Source organism: Vanessa atalanta, chromosome 14 (assembly GCF_905147765.1).
Source record: "Vanessa atalanta chromosome 14, ilVanAtal1.2, whole genome shotgun sequence".
In the NCBI taxonomy this organism is placed as follows: Eukaryota; Metazoa; Arthropoda; class Insecta; order Lepidoptera; family Nymphalidae; genus Vanessa; species Vanessa atalanta.
Genome location: NC_061884.1, coordinates 12335358 through 12358427, shown reverse-complemented (window position 1 = coordinate 12358427; position 23070 = coordinate 12335358). Strand labels below are relative to the sequence as shown.

The window sequence follows — 23070 nt, the reverse complement described above, 5'->3', positions numbered from 1 at the left end:
GTTGAAATCCAGCGTCACGCCATAAAACGTCATCGAGTTCCTGTTAAAGAATACTGAGTAGAAGACCAGAATTAGGAATTCGACAATGAAACACTCCCATGCCTCTTTGGTGAGATTTAAAATTGTCAATAGGCCATCTTATACATACATATGTATTTGAAAAATATTAGTTTAACTCATTATAATTATAAGCTTCGATATTTGCATATTTGACAATTTATACATTAGCTGATGTGGATGTCCTGTTTTAAGAATATTGTACAAACCTTAGCTCATTTAAATTTTAATTTATTCATGTAACATTCCATTACCTAAAAGTTTCGTGAGCTTAATTTGCGTTTATAATTTATTTCAATGTCGGATATCAAAACTATCATAATTTAGTATTACAAAAATATATAATATAGTCGCTTTTTTCAGCAACAATCATATTCATTTTACCGATGAATTATCATATTATCGATATTTATAAAGTTTGAACAAATATTTTTATCAAAATAAATATCGATAAGCGAACTACGAGTACACCCCTAATTCTTCAAGCAAATGAAAACAATGGAAATGCCCTAAAGACAGCAGACGCTTAAGATGTTATAAATGGTTCGCCATCACCATCGCTTTTAGTTATTATGGTGACATCTCCCCGCACACCATGGTGAGTGTTGATATCTATATTTATGAATAAATCATTAATAATGCAATCTGTATGTTACAAATTATGTCAGAAACTACGTTAACTATATTGACATGATGCTTAGACGGGTTCAAGTACGTCACGTAATGAGATACGAATTATAAGCCAATCGAAGATCACTCATGAATAACATACTTTTATTAATGGGCAGGTTGTTTTTATAAACAAATCATTGGTCAAACTGTCAATCGTACAGTTTGTTCTTGTATATTATGTAAAAGCGTCAATAGTGCAATGATTTACGGGCCGCCTAGCGATGTAACAAGTTGCAGGAGCCTGATCCGTTAGGCTATTGTCGTGCCCACTCCTAGCACAAGCCTTAAGCTCAATTAGAGCTATAAATAGGAATATTAGTAATTCTGTAAAATTACTACTATTATTTAAAAATTTTGTATATGTTTATCTACTATATAACATAATACTCAAGATGTAAATTGACGTTCAATGGGTAACTCCGGGTCAACTCATGTGCTTTTTAATAAAAGAGGTATGGCGTGCGGGCAATAGGCCACTATTTCATTGTAAGAAATATTAACCATTCCTTACATCGCAGATACGCCACCAATCTTGGGAACACAGATGTTTGGTCCCTAGTGCCTGTAGTAACTGTGGCTGAGCCATTCAATCCGGAACACAACAATACTAAGTATTTCTGTTTGGCAGAATATTTTATGAATTTGTGGTCTAACCCAAATGAGTTTGCACAAAACCCTACTATGTAGAGTGTCTCTACATAGTACTCTATAATTATCTCTATAATTAATGAATACGGGATTCATGTGCATGGATCACATACAATTCAGTCACAAGTCAGTTAGTCAGTCAGACGAGGCCTTTTGGGTAATTTCCGTATATCATAATAATACCTCGGAACCGTTTAGAAGGCAATATATTAGTACCATGATGTTTACAATTTATCGCTTATAAATTGTAAGCACTGAATTTAACACAGACGTAAAATATCACTGGTAATGTTACTTACTTATTCTGGACTCGAATGGAAACGCGATAGAGTTGCGTTACGAAACATAAATATATCTTTACTTACTTTTATTTAGAGCCTTCGACTTAAATGTTGAATTTTATATTGAAAATGCTTTGTTTATTGTTCTAATATAAAAACCAATATTATGCTTTATTAAGTGAATGCCACACTAGTTGAGATATAACGTGCTCAACCATGATTATGAGGAGTGAGGAAATAAGGTTCTCGCCCTGATACTTTCACCGTCATTTAAATGACTCATTAGCAATGGTGTGAGCCTTCCATATAAGCGCTACTTACATACTTAATAATTTCCTTTTACTTTCATGTTTTTCTTAGCGTTTTACAACAGATCACCAGACATTAATAGTTCTAATCACCTTGAACTTGTCTTTACGTGTAAGATCAGCGTTTAACTTTCGCAATGTTTATAAACTGCTGTTTAATACATATAATGATAAGTATTAATCTATTATGTGATTTAATTTATTGAATAATAATGGGGTTTGTGCGAGCCCTCTAGGTAACACATGTCACATATTATACCACCAAAGAGCAGTGCAAGAAGGGTGAGTGACCCAGACAAAAGGAACATAACATCCTATTGCCAACATGCATTTGTTATGTAAGGAATTGTAAATGTTTCTTACGACGCCATTGTTTCTGAGCAATGATGACCACTTACTGTCCGGTGGCCCGTTTGACCGTCAGTTTAATTACTTCATAAAGAAAGTCCAGTCTATTGTGACCATTCTTATTTTCCTTAGTCAAAGTAAAAGTGTGTGCGGAAAATGCAAGTGCATCCATTCTCTCAGTCTCATAATCAAACGGAACGGGAATCTGACACGAGCGGAGAGAGTTCAGTAGCTGGGATTTACGTGCCTTCCGATATATGAGCGCTGGGCCGGATTTAAACATCTAGAAATTTTCGTGATTATCGAGTGGTGGAATAATTATAACGAACCAAATTCTTCCACCGTCTAATAAATTTTGTATACCATTTTGTCAATTCTTTAAATTGACAAATCAAATAAAAAAACCTTTTCACAAATATTTGTAGATATAGTAGAATATACAAAAAAAGCTGCGGATCCAACCCTGCTTGCGGGTGTCACACTGCCATCTTAAATCAGAAAATCACAATAGTATTTAACAGGCACGACCTGGGGTTTTGACTCTATGACCTCGGCGTCCCGAGTTTTATACTTGTAAGCTACTAGACAAACGAGTCAGTCAAAACCGCATCTACATCGCTTCAAAGTTGCATCGATCACATGAATAGTTCCACGGTTACGTAACAACGGAGTGAGTGAGCCAAAATCCTCCCGCGGCGCTTTCTCCACCTGTCCAGAGCGTTATGAAACGTTATCATCATCAATTGATATATTATCGACTCGCTAATGACTTCGGTAGTTTTCAAAGCTCGCATCAGAATGATGACGCTTTTATTTTGTGGATCCCGAACAGCTTGTATTTAGAAACTCGTTTTTTTGATGACCGCCATGACAGTATATTTAGCAAGTTAAGTTCGCTATTCATGTCAGTGTAAGCGGAATTATTAAACTTAGGATTTTTTATTCATTTCAATATTGTTAAATTAGAGAATCGGAATGATAGTGATACTTTAAAGGCTATGAAACAAGTAGACGTTAATTTTGTAAGAAACGATATTTATAAATTTCGATGACGTCAGGTTTATTAAAGGGACTTAATAAAGAATAAAGGTATAATTTTCAGAAATGATGGAAGCACGGATTTATTTTTTGGACTAGAAACGTATATTATTACCACGTCGTGTCACATCCTACGAATTAAAATTCTAAAATATTTTTTTTCTACCACAAAGCAATTTTATTCATAAACATAATGGTTTACATATTACGACGATATCCCATTAAAATAAGAGAAATTCGGCCCCAGCCGATGCGACCCGCCAACTCGGCAACTGACACTGCCTAATTATTCGGTCCTGCATAGGAGCAGCTAATTATCGTTATGTCATCATATGTATACATCAGCCGAGAAAAGCCTCATCCCAGGACATTCGGTTTATATCGTACATACGTATATATGTACGAAAGCACTCGTCGACATACAGTCAAAATAATATCTGTTACAAATCCAGGCCATCGTTTACAATGTTGATGTGTTTTTTTATTGCGTTTAAAGAAACAATATAGTTTATAGATAACTTTGTTTGAAGTTTTATTTTTAGATGATGAGAACTAAGGCCATGCATTAGTGTACCGACAGCAAAACAAACAATACTTTATTATTTTTTATTCAATAATAATTATTTATTTTTATTATTCATTTCTTACAATACCAATGCGCCACTAACCTGGGTAACTATGATATTATATCCCTTGTGCCTATAGTAACACTGGCTCACTCGCACTCCTACAAGAACACAGCATTACTAAGAATAGCTGTTTGGCTGTAGAGTATATAATTACTTCCCACTTATCATCAGGTACCAATCAGATACCCAAACGGGTTTGCACGAAGCTCTACGAGCAAGTAAAATTCTTACCAAAACATCACCTATTTAACAACCCTTGGTAGTTTTTACCAAAATTAATTATACATTATTTGCACAAATATTAAATTTTTTAATAACTTGGTGAAATAAAGACATCGTATAAATATATTTATATTAATAGAGCCTTCAAATATATCATAAAATTTTACAATCAAATATACTTTACAAACATCGTGATACAAAGTATATTACGAACAAAAAATACAAAAGTTTTTTATTAAGTTATCATTGTTATGTAAATAATATGTTAGAAGATCTATTGTTTGCGAACAATGAAAATATATGTTAACATTATGCAACGAGCATTTACACTTTCTCTTTGTAATTTACTAAACACTAAAACCGCAGTTTTAGTAGTCATTGTACTCAGAATTTTTATAATAATGATAACAGTTTACCAAATCACTCTCTTGTATATCATAATCTTCGACTTACAAACAAAACGTAGTATAAAACAGATATTTCATAATCAAAAAGCAAAAAGCCTTCTTTGTATGAGTAATTATAAATTAAAATAGGATTTTAAGCACTTTCAATTATATTTTAAATCCTATTGACCCAAATAGTGAGAAGAAATGATAAACACAAGTTACGGCACCGAGCTCCGTTGCATAACTCGGCTCACTTTCACCCAAATCAGTAAGTCACTGACCGCGCACACAGACTAAGCTGTTACGGTATGACTAGGAGATATATATTTTTTATGTGTGAAATAGAATGGCGTAAACGCTTTAATTTTATTTAAAAATATTTTATGATAATAATGTGACATACATACATACGCTTGTTTTATTTAAAACACCGTTTACTTTATGCATTATTTTAGCATTAGCAGCCCGTAAATGTCCCACTGCTGGGATAAAGGCCTCCTCTCCCTTTGAGGAGAAGGTTTGGAGCATATTCCACCACGCTGCTCCAATGCGGGTTGGCGGAATACACATGTGGCAGAATTTCGTTGAAATTAGACACATGCAGGTTTCCTCACGATGTTTTCCTTCACCGCCGAGCACGAGATGAATTATAAACACAAATTAAGCACATGAAATTTCAGTGGTGCCTGCCTGGGATTGAACCCGAAATCATCGGTTAAGATGCACGCGTTCTAACCACTACGCCATCTCGGCTCGGCTTTTTTTTTTGTAGATTTATTCTATTTCTATTATAATAGGTATTTTGTAATCTCCTGATTTATATTGTAAGAAATCAAATGATACAATTTTGTAGATTATTCATTTGACTTGAAAGTCAAGTATTATTTTCGATAATAAATATTTCATTTTGATTCAGTTATTTTTTTACTCCCTTTTTAGTTATTTGTCATAAATTAGTTCTAGTTGCTAATGTATTTCAATGAAATGCTTACTTTATGGCTACGGTAATATTATTAATAAAATAAATGTATTTTAATATTCAATATTGTCTGTTTCCAAACCGACAAACTGGATTTTTAAATCAGTTTCTTTAGTCTGTGACATCTGCGACAAAAGCCACATTCATCACGGCCTCAAGAGCACTCATTCGTTTAACATTTTAGATTAGATAACAATTCTCTACACCTCTTACACCTGGTATGCGGAATACCTTCACGTGCAGACATCTTAAAATTCTTTGACTCGTCACCTCATTATTATCTCTCGCGACTGCATCACGATTAAAAAGTTTATTTTTATTTTTATTGAAAGCGAAATCCAGACAACGAAATGGCTCGAAAGTGATTATCATTTTTAATATTCAATGACATTGTAAGATTGATTATTTCTCGAGAGAACTTTTATGACATATGCTCTCCCAGTCTTGAAACTAAATTGTTAGGTTTCCTGGACGCAATTCAAAACGAAACGGGAGCAGGATTTGAAAGTTTTTGTTTGTAAAATCCCATTAGATTGGGTTTTTACAACTAACTGGTCGTTCTCACGAGTCAAATTTTATTTTATATTAAAGAAAAATGTTAAAAAATATTTGAAGTATCACTGAAGTCGTCCAAATCTTATGACTTACAAAGTTTCACGTTCGACAGTTGACGTAAGCTAAGTGCAAGCCCTAATGATATACAGTTCTAAGGCAAGTTCACGATTCTTGTAAATCGGAGGCGATAACAAAGGTCAGTGTCCTGGCCTCTGAACCGCGACCTATTCACCACTTTCTCGAACAGTTTCTGTGACGGCAAATAAGGGTTATTCTATCCTTTTGAATAATAACATCTGCATCATTATAATATCCAATTGCTAAGTCTTGAAAGTTATAAAATACTATTTCTTTGTCTTTCACTTGTCTTCCTTATGACTCGTGATTATTATTTAAATATTATTTGGACAAGGAAGTTGTTAAGAACTACTAAGTATTATTTTCATTACTTAACAATTTTTTATTTAAACAAATTATGTCTTCTTCAATTACCGACAGAATTCGTTTTACTTTTACAGATACTCATATACATCACATGTCTCGTGAGCAGTGTATCCTGCCTCAAGCTCATTCAGAATGCAAATAATACATCAAATCATAATGTCACTACATTATATCCAGTCGAGAACATTGCACATCATAGAGAAGCGAATAATGTCTTCAGAGATAACATGAATAAAAATAATGAGAAAGAAATTAACCAAACCCAATCAAGAGATAAAACAAGTAACACTGAGTTAAAAAAATATAATAGTAACATTTTAAGTACACTAAAAGAAGCAGAACTTGAACAACTTCAAAATAATAATGAAGTCGAAATATCATTAAAAGAAAAACAAGATCACAAGAATGGAATAAAACTGTTTACTGATACGACTTCTTGGAAAGTTAATGCTACTTATGCAAAATCTAAGTTAAATATTAATGATGATAAGTCTAATATAACTGATAACAGCTATAATATTGAAAATGAAAGTTTCAAAGGAAAAGAATTCAAGCCGAGTCCGCCTTTAGGATATTTCTATGATGAAGATAAGTTCGTTGTACCTACGCAAGCAACTGTAGGATCATTTAATCCGCACGTTTCTAAGCCGTCAATAGAGATTGTAAGGTAAGATCAAATTATAATTCTTTAAACACTTTATGCTAAAAAATTTCATTGCAGTTTTCTTTATTAAAACATCTGAAAAATGTTACTGTGAAAATTTTTTAATTTTATAATGGATCCTAAACATTATCTACAACATTTGGAATCAATCAAGACTTAAATAACAGATAATAAATCAACCACAAATAATGGAAAATTAATTACATTAACATTTTCTTACAGCTCCCCGAGAGACTTCTTCCCATTAGACTACAAACAACCTGTTAGTTCGTATAACGTTGCAATTGATTCGCCTTACAAATTCGAGCATATCTTACCAAGAACCAAAGACTGGAAATTCGAAACAGGTCTAGAAATCAAACCAACCATGGAGGCGCCGGTGATGATACCAGCAGGTGGGCTTTACAAGTTACCGGACGCATTCAAAGAGAAACCCGGTTCTGACGGTGACGATGATGATTTTGGACTAGACTTTAAGGATTCAAAAGATACAGCTTTAAAGAAACGGTAAGATTTTTAAAATATTTTAATAGTTTTGATATTTTGTATGTAATTTATCAGATATTCTACCGCTAAACAGCCGTATCCAGTATTGTAGTATTCCGGTTTGAAGGGTGAGTAAGCCAGTGTAATTACAGGCACAAGGGACACAACATCTTAGTTCCCAAGGTGGCGCAATGGCAATGTAATATATATATAATCTAGCGAGTAACTTGTTATTAACGATATTAATGCGAATGTTTGGATGGATGTTTGTTACTCAATTATATCCGAAAGGCTGAATGTAATAATGTAAATTTGGCACAGAGATAGATTATAGTCTGGAATGGATCATAGGGTACTTTTAAAGAGAGAATGCACCTCAAACCAACACCAGCACCCCCCTCGCCTCACGCGGGCAAAGCTGCGTTCGGAAAGTGGGTTACATACTTGAAAGTATCTGCCAATGCGTAGATAATTACATACTCATATAAATACATGAATTGATAAACGCCAGGCGTTGTGCGCCCATTGTGACCTCTCACTATTTTATGAGTATTAATCATATACTTCTTGATATCAACAATCTTTGCCTTCTGAGTACTTTCCCGTATTTATTTGAATACACACATCCCCTTAGTCATATTGCAAACAATTGAACAGAAGTTATTTTTTTCTCTTAACTGTAAGGGGGTTTATGTCCATTTAGAGATTGTAAAATGCGCTTATAAATGTCATGATATATAAATACACTAAAGTAAAAAAAACTCTCCTTCGGTGCCGGTTGGCGGATACAAATGTGGCAGAATGTCATTCAAATAAGATACATGCAGGTTGCCTCACGATGCTTTCCTCCATCGCCGAGCACGAAAAGAATTAAAAAAATAAATTCAGCACATAAATAGTCAGTGGTGCTTGCCTGGGTTTGAATCCGAAATAATATGGTTAAGATGCACGCATTCTAACCACTGAGCCATCTCAGTTCCAAATTCACAATTAAACCACATTCTATCTTATTGGTAATTTCTTTTAGTACGATATTTGTAATCGGCGGCAGTAGATCAAAAATTAAATCCTCGTCACACAGAAACCACATTACCTCACGTAGAAATACATTATTATTTTAAAAAATATTCATAGACTCTTAGTGCACATTAATTTCAAATTACACACAGGCTCTAGGGTTTATCTTGCAAATTTTGGGTCGATGTTTTCTTCACAGCCGTTTCACACATTAATTTGTTTAGTCCTAAGATTTCTGTATTTTATGTTTGTGGAGTACAATAAAGTATATTAAGATAACATTAACATTACGAAACACAATTAACACGTAAAATCTCTCTGAACATAAAACCGCATTTAAAATCCGCGTCACAGCCATTGCTATGTAGGCCGAAATTCAATTAAAGACAAAAAAATATTAACATATTTAATAATCAACATTCCACGGCCACTTACACGACGGAGACGGTGTTACGCCTATCACCATACAAGTAAACGCTAAACGCCGGCTGTCTGTACGAATGATTGATTTGCGAGTGATTCGCTTTAAGCTCCAGGCAATGCTATGAGCTCACTTACCAAGCAGAAATAGAAAGCTTGTTTACAGAACTATTAACACAAAAATAATAATAATGTATGATATTATCGTATCGTTTTGATGTTATTATGTCAATATTAATAGACAAGCAAGCTCGTCTCGATTCTTGGTCTGATCCGAGACTGCCGGTTGACCTTAAATGATCCTCTACATAGTTAAACACTGCGCGCTTTCAGCCATTTATTTCGACAACGATTGAAGGTATAAAAACATATTAAAGCAAAAGTCGTAGACATTTTTTTACTCTACAATATTGATAATAAATACAAAGCTCGCAGTGAGATATTGACAAAGATGGTATAAAGAAACGATTCTTGTGACCCTTGACCTCAGTTAAGGCCAGTCGCGTACTAATAAATAATATGTGCAAGTTTGTAGCTGAGTATCTCAAATTCCGGGGTAAAACTGAAACTGAGATGACTGGACTAATATATGTACTAGTAGGACCCCGGACAGCCTAACAGTAATTAATGGTAATATAGAGTATTAAGGCATATATAATATAGATTTAACTTGTTGTTATAATAAAACATTCTTGTTCAGTTTTGTCAGAATAGCTTAACAAATCGAAATTATTGCTGTAAATAATTATTAGCATTCATTCGATCATGGACTTAATCCATTTTTTTCAGTTCTAGCCCATGGAAAAAGATATTAAACTTGATAACAGCTCTGGTACCTGTTGGCATCATCATATCCGCACTCACGCCCAGCATCATCACTCTAGAGAGCGCTGATAATAACCCTCGGTTAGTACATACTTTCCATTTACATACCTAAGCGCCAAATATTTTAAAAAGTAAAGTAACATCCTGCTAAGCTGTGGCCTCCTTGGCCTCCTCTCCTCTTGAGAAGTACATTTAAGCTTATTCCATCACGTATCTACGAAGCGGTCTGGTACACGTGTGACAGAACTTCATCCGACCCAAACAGGTTTCCTCACGATGTTTTTATTTTCCGAATACGAGACGAATTATAAACCCAGAAGCTTGTCAGTTGGAACCCAAGTTCAATCTTATGCTAGCATTCAAGTTTTAATATCACTAGGTGATCTAAATAAATAAAGGATTTGTATATTTGTTTAATTGCCCTTAAAGAAGTGTAACCATGCTAATTTATTTATTGCAATAAGAACTCAAGTATTCAGACATATTCGATAAAATACTGAACATTATATTCTGAAGACAAAAAAGAAAAAATATTATTATTTTCAATAAATCACCAATAAAATATTGAGCAAGAAGAATAATACATATTGAAATTATTGGAAATTTACACATTCCATATTATAACTTATATTCTCCATCATTATGTATGTATACGAGTACGTTTAAAGTTCTCTCCATAAAAGGAATGTTGACCACTTAAGTTTTGTCAACAAATGTTTATAAACAAACGGATCCGTAATTGCCTTAAGGTGTCAACAAGAATGAATCCAATGTTGTGTAATTGTTGGTGGCTTTCCAAAAAATTTAAACAGTAAAAGATTCCCAACAATAATAAACTAAATACCTATTTAAAGACGAAGTAATAATAATAAACTTATAACCCCTACTTTCCGTTTGCATACAGTACAATAAAAAGCGCCTGAATTTAGGCTCGGGTTCCATCACAGGACACTAATTATTGTAAAAAAACAGCATTGTAAATTTGTTTATCTGAAACGACTATGCGAGTTTCTTGCCGTTTCTTCTCGCTGGATGCTGCTTTCCGAAACGGTGGTAGTATTTTAATATCGACGATTCAAAAACGCTTAATTGTGAAGTTTACTTGAATAAAATTGATTTGATTTGATTTGAAGCCAGTGTCTTTTAGTATAGAAGAGGTGTTGTGTTAGGTAACCTATGTCCCGTCACGGTACTTGCGAAAGCGATCCCCTGACGCCAGCCGAAGAGTCGGAGTGTGTATCGCAGGTTTTTTAGTGGTTATTTCGGTGTACAAGGACTTACAAAGCGTTCTGGGCAACGGTTAATCCCACATACCTTCACATCATGTGGGAGAAACGCTTAATACCTTTTTCCAGCGAGAAAAAAAAAGATGTCTTTTTCTGTACCAGTCACGGATACAGAAAGAAAATAAATTTATGCAAAATTTCTTAAAAGCGTAACAAACAAACAAACTCACTTTCGTATTTAAGCGTTTCGATAGGATTGCATTATTTATTTAAAAAAAAATGGAATAGCAATATCGAATTAACGTCGTTCCAAACGTAATTTTCACAATCCGTAGCGTTAAATGAGAGCTAAGAAAAAGTGCTAGGTGTATAATTTGGTACAATCTGTTTGTGAAACCAAAACCACGCTTATTCAATTCCGTAATTAATCAGTGTAGAGAGTGCGGCAATTTTGCAAAAGATAAAAGTAAATCAAAAAAGATCGTTTTGTTATTACGACGAGCGCTGGACGCGATATTCATTTGCTTTTTTCCTCTAGTTTCATGAACTAAATTCGCTTGTACAATCGTATTGTTAATTTATATTATGAATTATTTATTCGCTTGAGTAGCGCTCAATGTATACGTTTTTACGGTCTCGTAATATAATTATGTGATATATTATATATATATTTAATTATATTTATGTTTTGTTTATTTCTGTATCAGGAACATGTTAAGAGGTTATTCTTTTACTATAAAAGAAACACCACAAGATATACAAATGTTTATAATAAAAAATATAAAACTTTAAAGTTAAGTATTTTGACCCTTAACAACCACACGTTATCGTCATCAGCTGGCCCTTATAGACATTATCGCCATCAGCTGTCCTTACCTCTTTTATTTAAGGTGCCCGATACCAACCTCTATGTGGAATAGAGCTGAATTAACCGAGTCCGTGCTCCTAGGTAATGAACCTCACGGGTATCTTCACCACCCACCCTTCACTAATTTCATAAATATTTTACACCACAATATATTTATAATTACGATGTTCTTCTGCTATTAAAATAGGAGAAATGTAGGTATATCCCAACAACTTAACTAACGGATACTTTAAACCTTATTTGCTTGGCTTGTATATTGTATTGTAATCTCTAGGCTATTACCTGCACTGCCTTAAAAACTCAATAAAACAGGCGTTTAACAAACACTTCCACTCTTCGACAATCGACTCTTGCGACATTCACGAGTTAAAATGGGCTCAATTCTATTAAACCGGAACCAGATGGACATCGCTAATAAATAATATACTGATATGTTTATATATTAATAATTGACATAACGTCCACACTGAAAGGATATTATGCCACTCGATAAAACGGCATTTATCAAGTTGTAGGCCATCGATATTAATTATTCATAAAATACTTTCGTGGCCGCCTGTCCACCGCGCTTACATAACCTAACGTGCGATCGTTGCGTGCGCTCGCGTATCCGCGTTGTTACATCTGTAATATTAATCCGTTCTGTATCATGACGATTTATCCTCAACCAGTAGAGCATGGGTGATGTCTTCAGGAAATAAAAACGTGATTTCCGTTCTTAAAAAGTTTTATTCAATTTCCGGTTTATATAAATAATAGATTCTATGTATAATTGATTATATACCTATATTTAAGTGAACGTAGTATTCGTTACTGACAGTTATTCGATCAGGTTTTATTGTTTTAAAAACAATTTGATGCTTTTACTGAACTGAACGGAACTATATAGACTAATTTAAAAGGAAGTAACTGTATAAAATTCCAATATTAAAAATTTTTTCTTTTTTTTTTTTGTCCGTCGTCTGTACCCGTTTCATACGAAAACCAAAAGGATTAGCGAAGGTAGCTGCAGTAACTGGCATGAACTGCTCGGGAAAATCGGTTAATTACCTTTAATTTTTACCCCAGTAAGCAAAAGGCAATTATTTATATTTGCTATTAATATTTTGCATCGTATCTTCAGCAAAAGTTCGGAGTTCCAAATACAGTTTAAGTTTCCATTATATTTTCAAATGTTACCCAAATCGGTCATAAGAATAATGCTTAGCTTCATTATCAGGTGGTCCATTTGCCTTCTGGCTTCCTGCAACGAATATACAAAATCACATCTTAGATCCCATGGTTTTCAGTACATTGACTTTTATGCGTAGTTTACATTGCCTGCATTCGTCTGTCTTTCTAAAATAAATTAAAGACAACTATCGCAATGTTATTTAAAGTAGTTTGCATAGCGTTGAATATTAGTAATGAAGCACTTACAGACACACTGTTGGACGAAAATGTCTTGCAGGCCTTTTTATTTATTTATAGCCCCTACTGATGACAGCACGTGGTTCAATATGCACAGAGAAAATAGGAATTACAAATGAACAACGAAATGCCGTTGACATTCATGCCAACATTCGACGCGGTCATGATTTGTACATATAGCTAATTAAGCCTTAATTATTATTGATAGTAAATAAGGTAACAATAATGATTGTTTAAGATGGAATCAACGGGAAGGAATATAAATAAGCACTGACTTTCTTTGCACACGACCATATTAAACCGCTGAATGATTTACTATACTCATATACCATAACAAAAAAAAAGCCATATAAACAAAATTTGAGAGCAAATGTACGCGATATCATTGGTTGAGAGCTTATTAATCTATGATATTCACTATGGATTTGCGAAAAAATGGCGTTTTGAACGTCGACGAAACTGTTATCGGAATTTTGAAAGTAAAATAAAGTGGAAATAGTTGTTAAGTGCAATGGTGTTGTATTATAAATAACGATATATTAATCATACAATCTTAGTAGTGCACAACATAGCTGAGTTATTAGCAAAATACGTAAATATAAGGTTTGTTTATCTTTTTACTACTTCCATTGAAATATACATTGCTATATACAATGTTGATGATGTCCGGACTGATTTCGGCCACGGCGGCTGTTCTTAAGGGAAACCAGCCAACTACGCTGGACAAATGTGAGTAAACACAAGAGCACTCCTTATCCTCTCCTTCATAATCCGATGGGACGGCAAATATGACACGACCTGAAAAATTTTAGCCGGTACGGAAGGTCGCACAATTCTAACATCCAGAAAAACTCGGTAACTTTTTATCGGTCCGACCTGGGGTTTGAAGCCAGGATCTCGGAATCTGCGGCCTTATATGTAGCCGCTATACCAACGAGGTAGACACACTATATAAATCAAACATACACAGCGGTGAGAGGTACCGACACTGACCGCTGCGTCTATTTTAGTCTTCCCTCTCCATAACCATTCTTAAAATAGACTCGGTACATAAAATTAAATTCGTAATAATTACCACATCCACGCATTACGTAGAAATGTACGTGGAGGAAGGACTTACATCCGCGTGTTACACAAGTGTGAAAGCAGCATTAAATATTTTACAAGAAACGAATAAAGTTTCCACTACAATGTGCTGATGGACCGGTCCCCTGTTTGAGGACGGCCGCATTCTTCAATTCGTGTTTATTGTTCAATGTGGTAGAATCCCTATTGGACTTATTGTTCTGTTATATATGTCTGTACGTGTACTTACTTATACTTAAGTGTGTATGGGAGGTTCGTTTTGTAATAAATACAAGCAGAGTAAAGTCTGTAAATGTCATTACAAAAGTTTTTTTCCTCGTAAAGGAGTCGCTGCTCTGAAGTATTTTGACGATGCATTTGAAGGAATGTGATCGGTAACATGTACTTAGTACAATCTTTTCTCGTGATAATTTCTTTCGCCGCGAAGCACATGTGGAACTATAAATACAAAGAACGTGAAAATGTCATGGTGATTGCTCTAGTTTCAACTCACAATCTTTAGTTAAGTCCAGCAACTGAACCACTTACAATAATCATACTAATATTGTATCATGGATAGTTCGGCTACATACATATACTGCTAAATTTTTTTTTATTTATTTGGACAAATAAGACACGTGACAAATTTATTTTTATCTAGTATTGAAATATCAGGCACTTAAAACTAGCAAAAATAATTAATAGAAATAAGGTACGGTTAGTAAAAAATAACAAAGAGCTAAGTTTAAATTCAATAAAAAAATTGATTTTAAATAATTGTATAACATTTAATAGAAAGTTAATTCGGATTATTAATAATATAACCGTCAAAACTAGAATTAAGTTTGACATTAAAATATTATATTAAGTGACTTAATTAAATGTAAAGCGACCCGTTAATGGTTGCGAAGTACAATCCTTTGTAATTTATTTTAAAGACTTTTTAAGTTAATCAATAAACAGAGTTATAAATAAATTACTCATGTTAATTATATTTATCGTATAACTGTATAATATTACATGAAATTATATTTTTACCAAAAGTATATATTTCTACGCATAATAATTGTAATTCATTAATATCAGTGAAAAATCTTAAGTGTATTTTATCATAAAATAATATCATAAATTTGGATATTATAATTGATATGCACGATAAAATATTTTTTACACTAGCTTTTATTTACAGTTTTCCATCTCGTATTTCCCGGAGGTCGGAAGAAAGCGTCGCCGAACTTCCGTCGATCAGTGAACGATGTAAGCGAAGATTGCTCTGTGAATTACATTCGAATGGAAACTATATGCGGTAGGTGCAACCATTTCTTGAACCCATACATATCGATAGAAAGTAATGATGAGGTCCGCCGTGGCTTAACTCCGAGGGGATTCACTGAAGAATCTCGTTTTAAAGAATTTCTAAACAAAGTATCTTGGTAGGTGCTGCCCACCATTTGTTCTACCGCCAGGAATACATATATTGTTGTGCTTCGGATTGAAAGTTGAGTGCAGTGCAACTACAGGCACATGTGACATTTTTTTTTATTATTAAGGACAAATTACAAAACATACACCATTTATAGTTTAAAAATAAAGGTAATTACATTTTTAGCTTAGTGTTGTTTCAATTAAAAGTTATCACGGCATGGAAAAGGACAGTTTTATCTATTAACCTAACACAACTTTTTTCTACTATATTATATAAAAAGGGGGAAAAAAATATACTAACAATATATAATACAATACAAAAAACGCAAATTACAAAAGACAAGACAATTACAAATTACCAACTAATTACTAAACAATTAAAAAATAAAAAAGTAACTTTTTTATAGGTAACAAAGATGCAACAACAGCCACACACTGAAATAAAAAACGTAGACGATATAATATATAATATAAACGTGATCGATATTGAAGAACATAGCCATCTTTATTTTAACTTATTATTTCTACTTTATAGTTTATACTGGGTGATTTAAAGCTTGCTACAATCCTACTTTTACATGATATTTCTTAGCTCCCATGGCATAGTTATGTATGAGATGGTTAATATTTCTTAATTCTAAGCATTATATATGTTCTTCTATCTTTACAGCGTTCCGTCATCACTACGCAGACCGAACTTATGCTACAAGATCCCTTGTAACGACCCTCAGGCTCTGAGTAAAGTTCTTAGTTGGTTATTTCAGCACCATGACAGCCGTGGTCACCATTACGCCCTTCATGATAGACGAGGTTTTATTACGTAATGTAAATAAATTATAAACTCCTACTATTGTTTTAATTTACCATTCCTTTTATTTTTTATTGTAACTAGCAGCTACCTGTCCCCTTGTTTCATTTATTATATTATTATAGATATAGAGCAGGCATGATCCAGTGATGTCTTAAGCAAAGCTCACTAATTCATAATAACTAAATCGATACACTAACATTAAATCGACAAAGTTACGAGGGAGCTCGCATGATTGCAATCAATGTTAAAAGTCTCATCGATATTGTATTATTTAAAAGGTCAAAAAATTAAAATATTTTTAATTTTATTGAATGATTAATCGTTATATAAACACTATAAAATAGTAACTGTCTTCCTATTTGTAAACAAAATATATAATTTACCGAATATATACATTTCAATATACTACATAAATATTGATTTTTTTAAAGGCTTTAGCCGGAGACTAAATTAGTTCGGATATTTCGTATATCAATATCAAATATTTATTCAATTTTTTTTTCAAGAATAATGGAGGTATATAACTAAACTGTAAGATCAGACAAAGTAAATTAAATGATATTAAATATACTGGTATATTATAAAACAAGAGCGCCTAGTAAAAAATAACTTACAATGCAATAAAAAATACGCTGTTTACTCCAGGGGCGATCAAATTGAATTTCCTCGCTTAGCATAGAGTAGGGGCGGCAAAGTAATCATTTTAAAATCGTTTCATGTATGCAGTTCACTAAATTATAATACATTGTGTCTGTGTTTATAGACCGGAGAAGTTCCAAAGACTTTTAATAAATTTGTTCAAATCCAGTGGTAAATAAAAACTAGAAAAATTCAATTAAAAACTGTCTTATAGGTAACATGATGAATGCGTGTTGCGGAGAAAGTCAAATTAATGCTCTGGAAGGCTGCGATTAAAGCACAAATCTACTTTCCAGATTTGGCGTGCTCTCTTTATGTTAAATGATAGACAGATAAGTTTCTCTTTTTTTTAGTTAGAAAGGCAGACGAGCAAATGTGTCACTTGGTAAGTGATCATCATCGACCATAAAGACCATAAAAATATAAGACCATTCAGACGCTACCCACCCGCTATTCTTAAGTCTACGCCAGCGGTAAAGACACTCATAGTACCATTATAAAAAATAGATTTTATTAGTAGGCTTTTATGCAATTTTATCTATTTAACATTTATAAATCCGAAAAAACCGCCACGAAAATTCAGTACTTACTCTGTTCACAAATACGCTTACGTCAAATATGTATATACAATTGAATGTACCCTGCATGGAAAACAGCGAAAGTCCATTTAAAACATTTTAATGGACTTTATTACATGGGCTGGACATTTTTTAGAGGACAATACAGGAGGTCAATACAAGCTTAACTCCAAGTTTGTGGAGGTGCTGCCTTTGTCCCCCGGCTACCATGGAAAAAGGGGTAAAACACGTTTTTGCGATATCTCGGAAACTATCAATCTTATAAAAAATTGTAGAGACATATTATAACGTAACGTAACGAAACGTCCTCTAAAAAATTTTCAGTTTGGCCCTCAAATTGTAACATTTCCATGGACTACATCCTATTATTTTTAATTCGATGTAGGTCTACAATGTCCAGACCAAACCAGTGGATCTAAAAAGCTAAAGTGTTGACATAGAAGTTATTTAAGTGACTATATTTATTGCTTGGTTTTGGTTAAATCTTGCAAGCTCGTCTCCATATCTTATCGAGTTGAAATTTTACGTGTTACTTCAGTTCGGGTGGCAAGGTAAGAATGACTTGATTCCACGCTCAAGACGAAGGAACTTCTCAACGATTTCTATGCTGTTCAGCATAGAAACGATTTTATAAAAATCGTATTTAATATTGTTTTTTAAATATATTTTTTTCATTTTTCATCGTAAGGAACGACGGAAGTACCGATATTTGTACAATCAGTTCAATGTAAATTCGTGACTGGGCTTTTATTATCTATTTATGTATTGAGTAGTCATCTTATCTGATCTGATAGAGTATCGATTTAAAGGTTTGTTTATTAAATTATTATTACGTAGCACTTTCTGTTAATTGGCGAAGTTAATAATGTTTGACTTAATGGCAGGGCTTTATGCCATCTCATCAGATATTCTGCCGGCAAACAGCCATACTTAGTATCGTAGTGCCCGGAGCACTTTGAATGGTCAGAGAACCAGTGTAAGTGAAGGCACTAGGCATAACATCTTAGCATACAAAGTTGGTGGTGCATTATTACGATTTAAGGAATGGTTAATATTTCTTACAGCGCCAACGTCTATGGGCTGTAGCTCACTTACCATCAGATGTACCTGATGGTGGTGAGCATTAGCCCAACCATAAAAAAATGCTGCGACTTTTTAGGTATATAGGATGTATATAATGTATAGGATTATGATTAAGATGTAAGATGGAGTCTTTTTTTGGTAATATGTTGGGAAACTAATTAAACGCAGTGTACTCCTAACGAGCTATATTGCGTCTATGCTTTAAAGACGGGGAGGCAGCCACATACCGATAATTTTACAGCGGCCTACATTTTACATATAATACCACAAATGCAAGTAGTATTGTAGATCATGGTAGTGGTGCGATTAAGCATAACATAACATAACAATAAGCATTTGCAATGCGCTGAATTAAGTTCCTATTCCAATACCATGACTCACACCGGAACCCAGAAATACTTCGTATAAGAAGTGGTACCTACAAATATCCAGGTATAACTATAGATGCAAATGCGGACAGTGAATGTGAAAATCTAAAATGTATTCAATCTTAAGACAAAGTAGGAATTGTTCAATTAATAACGTACTAATGAGAAGTTTCAATAAATCAGTCACACACTAACGAGGTCGCTTGACGGCCATTACGTAGAAACGCGTCCGCTATCTCTCCGTAATTATGATATTTATCTTAATAATTGAGCATGATTCATCCCTTCGCCATATTCATGTCGAGAGGCTTAGATAATTGTTCCGTGTAAAGAAAGTTTCGTAGTTAGATAACAGTTTTCGCCACTGGCTTTGTCCGCGGTAAATAAATCATAAAAATCTCAGACTCGGTTAAGTCTGATTCATCGTCGGCCGATAATTTATGTTATCATTAAACTTGAACAACTTAAGTAAACTTAATAATCTTTGAAATACTTTTCGTTTATTTTTTATTTATACGTTTAAACTTTTTAATCTATATGTGCCCAAAACTTTAACACTTGGTGTTAGGGTGATATGCCAACCTGTCTTGGTGGGTACCATCCAATTTAGATATTGTACCGCCAAACAGTAATACATAATCATGTTATGTTTCTTTGAATGGTGAATGAGCCAGTGTAACAGGCGCCGAAGACATAATATCTTAGTTCCCAAGATACCACAACCTTGGGGTATTGGTGATATGAGTTTTTGCAATAAGACCTCTTCTATCTATTAATTTATTTTCTATTTTATGATATAGGTAGGCGGACGGACAAATTGGCCACCTGATGGTAAGTGACCGACCATAGCGCTATAAGAAATGTTAACCATTCCTTACATCGCCTTACCACCATGCAAAATGAAATATTATGCATGCACCTTTTCTCAGCTTCTGAACCCGCTGGTTACCGTATTGCTTTAGTTCACCTGGCCATCTGATATCCTGCGCATATTTTCCCGAACCATGGTCTCCATTCATTGATGTTTCTTCACATCAGCTACCGGTACTACGAACGACGCGGCCTTCAGCTCGTTAGCTCTATTAATATTCAATATTCAAAATACTCGATTTGAATAAATTATTTAAGAAATGTTAAACATAACTAAATCAATAAATTCAACTAATTAACATGTAGAAATTTGCACAATGGTTACGAAATACTAAAATTTCTAAAAGAATTGAGATCTTTTCGATATAAATTAGTATAACCCGATATATTGTTTTTGTGTGTATAATTTATTTACAAATTTTGTTTATTAAATTAATAAAAGTTAGATGATTTAAAAATTAATCTACATAATAAGTTCTAACTTTCTTTAGAAGATTTTAAACAAATCAAATTACATCAAAATATATTTTATTAGAGTATTTTTGAATCGTCATGATTAAATACAATTAGAGCTACCACCGGTTCAGAATTCTACATTCTGAACCGGTGGTAGCTCTAATTGTATTTCTAAGTCTACCGAGAAGAATTAATGTGATAAGTAATAATTGAATACAATCATTAAATTATTACTTATCACATGGAAATCACATGGAATCTCCACACTTTTGTGTCATCTACATAATCCCTTATCCTTTAGTAAAAAATTGGCATAAATCGGCAAAGTATTTGAGGAATTTTATTATAGAACCGAACACCTCGCCCAATGAAGGATTAATTGACGTTGGGGAGACTGAAACCAGGTGGTACAAGGTTATGCTTAATGACTTAAACGACTGTCGGTGTCTTTAGTTGTAACTTTTCTTACTCCTAAACATTCGGAGGTGCTATGAGCTATGTTTCAAACAGCTAATAATATTTAATTTCATGTTTTTATACTTATTGTTTTTTATCTTTTTTTTTCGTACATTATAATTATTTGAATTATAATTATTAAATTAATACCTGCAAATATTTTAATCATTTTAATATTTTTGTCGGTGTCAATAGAATCTTGTAACTAACTATAATTAAAAAGAATAAAATTCACTAATGTGTATATTTAACGTTAGGGTCTATTTTGATAGTTTTATTATAACTGTTGATAAATCTATTAAACAAATAAATCAATAGTTATATAGATCCTGTGACCCAATAAAGAGTTATTAAATTTATCTGTTCAGCAACAAACACTAGCAACACAAAATTAGGATGTCAGCAGTGCTAACAATATCGTGCCTCTGGAATGGTTCCAGAATATAAATCCTTATTATGTACGTCTGGACCTGAACTCCCGTGGTCTCAGTTTCTGTATGTATTTGTTATACAATTACCAATTCCCAGAAAACGCACAGGAAGCTGTTTGTTAAATTCACTAAGCTCTCTTCATACTTAAATGGCTGAACGGATTTTAAATATATTTTATAATAATGAGTGTTAGATAGCAGGAAAATAAAAGGTGTAATAAAAATATTGTTATTGAACATAATTCCTATTCGAATGTGATGAAATGTGTACGAGTGCACGAGTGCGGGGGCGCGTGTACAACGCACCATTGTTTCGTTACAATCGGATGAATGGTTTAGGAACGCATAGAGGACAGAGGATATATAGAAACATTCATTTTTATTTATTAAGTTTACGCCCAGCGGAGCATGCAGGGTTAGGAAATTATGTAATATTTCTACGTAAGCAATTAAAAAATTTTATAAATGACTTCTAATTAAGTCAGGAAAGGGCATGGACGTCTGTTATTCAGGCTATTGAGCTGATGGTTGAATGAACTGACAACACAGGCAAGCATGAGTTAATAATCATGCGCTTAGTTTGAGTAACGCGGCGAAGGTAATCATCGCTTACGTCGTTTAATTTATGGATGAATATCTGTCACACGTGTGTTTCACCAATCTGAATCGGAGCAACAAGCTTCAAGAGACCTGTGGAACATTTTCGTAAAAGAATAAAGTATGTCGTAGTTCCTCTACGCTTTGTTGCATCACGCGTATTGGTGAATCTTCTCTTTTCTACAAATATTTGCCTCAACGTTTTTTTTTTTTTTGTTTAAGATTTTGTAGTGTGTATATTGTAGTGTTTCTATGCTTGTAACGTAAAACTCAAAAGTCAGTAAACCAGTTATCAACATTGACCACGTAGATAGGCGAGGCTGTCGGGTGACTCTCGCAGACTTACGAGTGTTACTACTTGTTGCGTCACGAGTAATTAGTAAAAATCTGTTAATTTCATGAAGATTTCTTAGGTACAGTTTACTGGGACAATTGCCTTAGCAGATATTTATATCTGTCATATCAAATTTGATTATGAAATTTAGCTAAATTTTACTATTTCAAGTTACACAGAAGCAAGTATAGAATCAAAATTTTAAATGTGAAGATGCACCTTTAGCGATAGATCTTTTAACTCTTTTTTATTGTTACATAAGAGCTGAGAGATGAGCCTATAAAGTAACATATTTAGACACCGTTTGGATCTCATCTATAGGCCTTGATCCATATTTTGAAAATTAATAATTACAGAAATTTAATAATCATTGGTCATGACCACATCAATGCAAACCTCAGAGATACGACCGAAACTCAACCAATTTCCGATCTCCACCTCCAGAGAAGAACCAGCGCTTACACAACCGAG

The 23070-nt window shown here is 33.5% G+C and overlaps 1 protein-coding gene across 1 annotated transcript; it reads left to right on the top strand.

The window, feature by feature from the left end:
- The first annotated feature begins 606 nt into the window (after positions 1–606).
- On the top strand, positions 607–16800 carry LOC125068702. Its single transcript, XM_047677988.1, has 6 exons — positions 607–655; positions 6645–7237; positions 7457–7741; positions 9947–10063; positions 15741–15857; positions 16647–16800. The coding sequence occupies exons 1-6, from the start codon at positions 653–655 to the stop codon at positions 16798–16800; spliced, it is 1269 nt and encodes a 422-aa protein (XP_047533944.1). The 5' UTR covers positions 607–652.
- Positions 16801–23070: the final 6270 nt, after the last annotated feature.